The sequence below is a fragment of the Octodon degus genome, unplaced genomic scaffold (assembly GCF_000260255.1).
Source record: "Octodon degus isolate 3935 unplaced genomic scaffold, OctDeg1.0 scaffold00011, whole genome shotgun sequence".
In the NCBI taxonomy this organism is placed as follows: Eukaryota; Metazoa; Chordata; class Mammalia; order Rodentia; family Octodontidae; genus Octodon; species Octodon degus.
The window spans coordinates 8,620,885-8,628,667 of record NW_004524587.1 but is presented as its reverse complement, the minus strand read 5'-3'; the positions used below and the strand labels follow the sequence as shown (position 1 = coordinate 8,628,667).

The window sequence follows — 7,783 nt, the reverse complement described above, 5'->3', positions numbered from 1 at the left end:
ACCCTTGTGCTTGCCAAGGAAGCACTTACTCCACTGAGCCATCTCCCCAGCCCCCTGGATTGTTCTACCTTTATGGCTTTATATTCAACATTTATTTTGATTCACTTGACATTTATTCTGATATAAGAGATTTATTTTTCCATATGTTTACAAAGTTGTTCCAAAAATATTTTTCATAATGTTCATGTTGATATCAATGATATGAAATATTACCTTTATACTAAGAAGTATTTGGCTTATTTGTGATATTTTATTGTGCTGCACTTACTATCCCTTCATGTACTGGTACCATGTTGCTCTAATTACTGAGATTTTTATTTTATATTTTATTTTTAATCAGTTACTATTTTATAGACTTACAAAGTGTTTTGAGTTTTGTCAAATTCCTTTATAGCATCATTGAAGATTTTTCTCCTTAAATTTATAGCTATATTAGTAGATTTTCTAATAGTGAGCCATCATGGCATTCCTGAAGTAAACTCCACTTGGTTATGAAGTATCATTCCTTTAACGTAGTGGCAAATTGTCATTGCTAATTTTTTATTTATGATTTTTACATTGATGTTTCGAGGTGCAGTTATTCTGTAGATTGGGCCACTTGTCTTTATCTTTTCAGATTTCAGTAAAGATAGTATACTGAAAATCACAACATAGGGAATTAACAAGTATATATTAATTTGCAGAAAAAAAGTGCAACAGAAAAGTGTTAAGGAACCTAAGACCTATAAAAAATTTTTTTGAAACTAAGACACAAAGAGAAACAAAAGAAGATGAACAGCTAGTGAAATCCATGTGAGATACAATCAAAAGATCAACCTGTGTGTAACTGGAGTCTCAGAAATAGAAGAGAGAATTAGTGGAATAAATCAATACTTTAAGAGATACTGACTGAGGGCTGGCCGGCCAGATAGCTCAGCAGATTAAAGCACCTTCTTAGGCAGATGCAGGGACCTAGGTTCGATCCATGGCGTGCTGTGCTGGCTCCGCCCCCAGAGTGTGCCGAGACAATGATTGAGACTGGGCGTGGTGGTGCGCGCCTATAGTGCTTGGGAGCTGAACACAGGAGAAGCATGAGTTTGATCTATGTAGCAAGACCCTGTAGACCCTGTACTAAACACACACACACACACACACACACACACACACACACACACACACACACAGATACTGAGAATCCCCCAAATGAGATTAATCCTATGTTCACAAAACTCAGCAAGCCTGTGATCACGCAAATATAAAGATAACTGGTCATAAACATATTGTTAAAATGCTGAAAATTAAAGAGAAAAGACTATCATAAAAGTACCCAGAGGAAAAAAAGCACACTAGTGATGCTAATGATGCTAATGATTCTAATGGCAAGGTTTTCAGGTGACAGTAAAATGAGATTATTAAAGTGCTAAAGAGAGCTAGGCATGGTGGTGCATCCGTGTAATCCAGGCACTCTGGGAGGCTGAGGCAGGAGAATTACAAACTGGAACCCATTCTGGGCAGTTTAGCAATTTAGCAGGACCCTCTTTCAAAAACTAGAAAATAAAAAAGGGTTGGGGATGTAGCTCAGTATGAAGAGCATGAGTTCAATTCCCGGTGTAGACAAAGAAAAAGTGTGCAAAGAAAGCAGTGCTAGCTGGGGCTGTAGTTCAGCGGCACAGGACCTGCCGGGCAAGCACAAGGTTCTGAGATGGATTGCTGTCACCAAAAAGCGAGAGAGAGAGAGAGGGAGAAAGAGAGAGAGAGAGAGAGAGAGAGAGAGAGAGAGAGAAAACAATGCTAATTTTAAAAGCTGAAAAATTTCATAGGATTCTTGTTTGGCATTATTTTTACCATCATACTAAAAATAATATTCCATTATTTTGTTGGTTTCCATTGAAAAGGCAAATATAAATCCAACTGTGGATCCTTCGCAGATTAATTTCCCTTTTATTTTTCTTCACTGCTTTCTGAATTTTATCTTTGGTTTCTTTAGTTTCATTGTAATATATTTAGGCGTGAATTTCTTTAATTTATCCCTTTTGATTTCATCAGGCCCTTTGAATTGTAAACTGATATTTATTAATTCTAGGATTAATCATCATTTCTTGAAGTACTATCTTTGCTTCATTACCTTTTTTTCTGACTTTCCAATTAAAGTGTTCAACCTCATGCCGCCTGTCTTGTCTCTTACTCATCCATGTGTGTTTCACATGTACTTTATTTCTTTTCTTCCTCAGATTGCCTTTCGTCATCTTTTCATAAAATTCTCTTATAAATGTCTTCATTGGGGTTTTTTCTTTGAAGTTTTTCTTTACTTAATTGAAGCTATTTTTTCCTATAGTGCTTAGAACGTGAATCTTTTCTAATTTTTTAGGTCTTTTTTCAATTCCCTGACCTCTGCGGATAGCCTGAAGCTCAGCTGTTTGTTCCTCTGAGCACTCAAAGCATAACTGGTGTATGGTCAGGTCTTCATCACCACCTTTATCACTGAGATACAGTGCCTGACACCTGCAACCCAAAGGAGAAGAGTTTAGATTTGCTCACAGTTTGTAGAGCTTCAGTCCTTAATCAGCTGGCTCCATGGCAGGGCAGCATTGCTGAGGAGGCATGACAGAAAAAGCTGATTGTGTCCTGGTGGCACAGAGGCGGAGTAAGGGGAGGAGCTGGAGGGGAGGAGAACCCTTTCAGGCCATGTGCTCGGTGAGCTTTCTTTTCTGAAGAAACCTCACCTTCTGACAGTGAGTCAGCTATTATAAACCCTGGTAATCCAATCACCATCCAAAACCCCTACCTTTGAGTGCACATGGCCCTTGGAGGATATCTAGACATAAGCTATAATGTTCTATAGCTGATAACTCCCGGTATCTGGGTTTTTCTGCACCTATTTCTGTTTTTCTCGTATACCTGGTTTTAACATTTGGAGTTTTCTTTCTTTGTGCATCTCACTATGTTGGACTGTGTGCTTATTTTTTTTAAAAAATAGTTAAACAGCTTAAAACTTTGCATGAAGGTGTCTTTCTCTGAACAGAAATGATTTGCTTTATCTGGGTATTTCAAGACATGGTCGATCTCCATAAAATGCATAGCTTGAAGCTCTCTGCAACCTATAGGAAATTCCGTCATGGTCATCAGCTCTGAACTAAGACTAATCTATTTCTGGTTCACCCTCGTCTTGGGACCTAGTCCTTTGTGGGGGTTATGTGTGGGCCACCCTTGTAGGAAGGATCTTTCTGGCTTAAGCTAATTAATGTACAAAAAAGTGCTCAACATCATCCATAATTAAGAATATGCAAATTAAAACAACAGTAAGTTTTCATGCATCAGATCATTCAATTTCACTCATCAGAAAGTTTAAAAGTTTTTCAGGAAGAGATTTACGTGAAAATATTGACAGTTCTTACCTCTAAACATCAAGCTAAGGGCCGGCCAAATAGCTCAGCAGATTGAAGTGCCTGCAAGCAGGCGCAGGGGTTCGATCCCCAGCCAGCCATGCCGGCCCCACCCCAGGGGCATGCTGAGCTGGCAACTGAGGCTGGACGTGGTGGCGCACGCCTGTAATCCCAACTCTTGGGAGGCTGTAAACAGGCGGATCACTACTGGTCTGATCTAGTAGTGAGACCCTGACCACCCTGTAGACCCTTCCCTAAACTACAAATAAATAAACATCAAGCTAGGGATTGAGTGAAGACATTTTAATTTCATTGATGTGTTTCTGTAATACTTGCCATTTTGACTTTATGATAAATTTTTAATACAAGTATTTTAAACTTTAGAACCAAGGTCTCGATGCTTACCGTGTCTTTACATTTTGCTGTATCCAAAGTGACAGAGCCTGTGGAACCTTAAAATGCATAAAGAGCTGTCAGGGTATTTCATGGCCAGTTGGTTCATACAATAAATAAACCAGAAAGGTTTGCTAAACAAGAAGGTGCAGATAATTACATTTTCTGGATTCGAATGAAAATTTGAGAGCAACAAAACACTAGCAGCACTTAAATCTTCCTTTTTGAAGTTTGATGTCAGAGTGACACACCCGCTGTAAGGTGGCAGCAGTCAGGTGGCACCGAGTTGGCAGGCCTGCGTCTGTGCAAGCGCAGGGGCCTCCCTTGTACACCTAGAACTAAGCTGGCGGGCATCCTGAGTCAAGTCAGGGACTTAAATTGCTGTGCTAAACACAAGTGTTCCAAATATTGAAAAAATTAATAATTTAGAATATATTTTTATTCTTTTATCTTTTCTGTGTACCCACTACCCAGACATGGCAAGTATGTGTGTTTTATTTTGGTTGCTGTTGTTTCAAGGCGATTCCTTTTAAGTAGTGGATTTTTTATTTTTAGAGTTACAGAATCTTCTTTCCTGACCACTTCCTTGATTGGACTTAAATCCTCTCATGCTTGCACAGCTCTTCTCAGTTATATTTTTTGCAATCACTTTAGAGCCAGAAAGACAGCTCATGCGTGGAGTAAAGATGGGTTATATTCTAGGACTCAGTTGCCCTCTTGTCAGACTGTAAGATTGAAAACAAGTTATGAAGAAGGAATTGTCTTGGAACATCCACCACAACATTCATATACTATGTATTTCTCACAGTGACCAAGAAAGGTGGCGCATTGGTTAAATTTTTCAGTCTTGTTTTATTTCTGAATTAATGGAATGGGGAAGAAAGAAATATCTAATGTTTTCGCTGTATTCCCTAACTGAAGCTACAAATAAAATAGATTACAAGTAATATTCTAGAATAAATCTGAAAGTTGTTTGTACTCTGTTAATTCCTAGGTGAAGCAATATTTGTATCTCTCTATGGAGCTGCCACAGATATGAATATAAGGCTGGACAAGAACTCTGTGACCATTGAGAAAACCTACATCTCTTTGGCCAATCAGAGGACCGTCACCATTCACAACCGCAGTAACATCATTGCCCATTTCCAGTGGAAAATATTTGCCACCCAAGAAGAGGAGGACAGAGAAAAATATAGGTTTGTAATGAAAGTCACCTATTTTCAGCAACAAGGGGCTATAAAATTCAAGTTTATTATGGCTTTTGTAGTAAGTTTCTGACCAACTCAATGTGAAATTTTTATGAATTGGTTCCAGTGTCTGAAACCTTTTTGAAGCTGCTTATTTAAAGAATCTGAACTGGGTACATGAAAAAACATGTTGGGCATTCTCAGTCTCACCCTGATCATAATGTAGCAATAACAGAACTAAATTTCAAGACCAAATAGCTCACTCTAGCCTGTGTATTCCTTTTCATAACTCTACCAGGTCCTCCCACTTTCATAAAAAGTTTCTAAAAGTAATCTATTTTCGGTTGGCATCAGTATTTGCTACCCAAGAAGTGCAAAGGTATCTCCAGAAAATAGAAAGTAGAAGGAACAGAGAGGGCTTAGGTATAATGATTTTTATATTCTTGGTTTTAGTAACATGCTCTATCCCTGCAAACCATGTAATAATTTAATAATGATTGTTGGTATCTTTAATAGTTTTCTTTAATCTTTTAAAAAATGATACCTCAGCCAGTAGAGAAAATTAATAAGATGTAAAACCAAGCTGTTTAACTCATCACTGTTAAATTTTTAACATCTTTCTACATTGAACCCGTTTTTGCCTCTTTTATACTGTATTTTCATTTTTCTCTCTTTTCCCAAATTAACGCTTTTGCTGCTTTCATTGGAATTTATTTCGGCCTTTTTTATTTGCCTTTCCATTTTCATTAGAGATTAGCCCTGGGAAGCTTCAAAGCTTTGTCTAACACCAAGTTGGTATGGGATAAAAATAAAAGTCTTAGGTCCGTGGGAAGCAGGTAGAAACCCCCCAGTGCGCTGCCCCTAATTGAATCAGAAGGAGCTGTGACAATGGCAGGACACAGTAGGCCAGCAGCTTTTTCATGCAGACAATGAACTTTAATCACAGGATCACCACTGTGCCATCTTTAAAAGAAAAGCCTTTCCTGCTTACCAACTTCATTTGGTCTCATTGTAAAGAAATGTCAGTGGTAGAAAAGGCAAAAAAATCCATCTGCTGCTTCTTCAGTTGGCAGATGCTAACTGGCAGTTAGATCAGAATGGCCCAACATATATGAAGATAAAGTGAGCGAGTGGGACAAATAAGAAGGTGAAACAGCAATGAAAGCAGGGCTTTGATAGCATGATGTCCCGTGGGGAGAATGAGTGCGTGTCACATACCTGGGAGGGGAAGCTGGTTTCGCTTCCCCCTTGTCTGTGTTTGACTGTGTGCAGTATGTGCCTGAGGCCATGGCGATGTCCAAGAAATATTTAAGGAATGTTTACATATTAGTCGAGAGAGAGAGAGAGAGAGAGAGAGAGAGAGAGAGAGAAGATGGAAAAAAGAAAGACAAGTATTACCAGAGACTAGAGAATATAACTGGACAACACATGCGCAGGCTTTCCCTCTCCACTTCTCCTCCCCTTACACGCCCCTATCTCTTTGGTATCATTATTCTTGCTTTTCGCTCACATTAGTTTCCTTTTCCTATCTCTCTTGCTCCTCCTAGCATTTCTTCTAGCACTTTTATAATAAGGGGAAGGGATAGCATAGCATTTTCATAATCATGGTTGGAGGTCTAATGTTACCATCCAGATCATAGCCCTGTCATACAATGAACTTGAAAAGTAGCTTTTGATAGCTAAGTAAGAATACCCTCACTTTCACTTCGGGTAATGTACAGCAACACAATATAACCCCAAACCAGATTGGCTTCTCTAAGTGAAACGTCTATTGACAGTGCTGCCTTCTTTTCCTCTTCCCCTTCTCATGAGTGCCAAAGCCCAGGGAAAAGGGGCAAATAGAAGCCATCTGTGTCTGGCTTCTTATTGGACAAAGAGTGGGCTCTTTCCTCTCTTCCTTCTCTTGTTCCTTGACCCATCCCCAAGTGTGCCTTGCCTTCCATATTACTCGCCATGGATTCTTGTCTTTGGAGTAACTGCCATGAAATTCCCACTTGCTTTAAAAACAAGGCAAGCACAGAGCTCTTCGTACTTTACTGAGCGCTGAGTCCTTGTCTCAGCACAGCTGCCCCCTCCAAGGTGCTGCTCTTGGGATGAATATGAGCCTCCTCCTCTTCCACCATGTCACACATTCTCAGCTTGTGTTCCAGGCCACACAAGCAGTTGACAAAGTGGTGTGTTCTTTGACAGCTTGCTTATCAGTAGAGGTGTGTCCTTCCCTGCAGGAAGCGCTTTAGCCAAGGGGAAGGAAGAATGTTTTCTTGAACTCCAGGCAAAGCCTGTACAGATATCCCTGGAATGATCTTTGTATGTTTCTCTTGCTCATGTTGGGAACATTATCTTCACTTTCTCCCTGGATTTCAGCAGCTTCTGTAGTTAAAATTATAGAGAAAGGTGGACTTAGGGCCTAAGCTTGGATTATAGAGGACCTATTCTAAGTGGACTGACCCGTATTTCTAAAGACTAAAAATTTCTTTTTCAGAACCCCAAGGACCTACAAGTTGACTTTAGTGTTATAACTAAACATTAATGTTATAACTAAACTCCAGTTATCACATGGCAGGGGGCAAAACGTTCTCAAAGATTACCTTGAAAATACTAATAGTTTTAACAGAAGCCCTGGACTCCTGTTCTAGCCATCATGGCTTCTTGCGCACCAACATAATGATGTGCAAAAACTTGGATTTATGTTCTCCCAGGGGCTGAATTGTAGCCCATGGAAGTTCTGTTCCTTCCTGGCAGCTTATTATTTCCATCTGAGGAGGGCTGACCTTCCTCTTCACCCAGCTCATTGTGTCAGTGCAAGCTGTGGGACACAGGTCCAGATGTAGCCACGTGGAA

The 7,783-nt window shown here is 39.6% G+C and overlaps 1 protein-coding gene across 1 annotated transcript in view; it reads left to right on the top strand.

Annotated features, from left to right (window-relative positions):
- Hydin (HYDIN, axonemal central pair apparatus protein) overlaps positions 1-7,783 on the top strand; it is a 433,520-nt gene that overhangs the window by 105,141 nt on the left and 320,596 nt on the right. Inside the window, exon 9 of the mRNA XM_023709202.1 lies at positions 4,750-4,951. Within this exon, the coding sequence (XP_023564970.1) occupies positions 4,750-4,951 (202 nt within the window). The remainder of the gene's footprint in view (positions 1-4,749; positions 4,952-7,783) is intronic.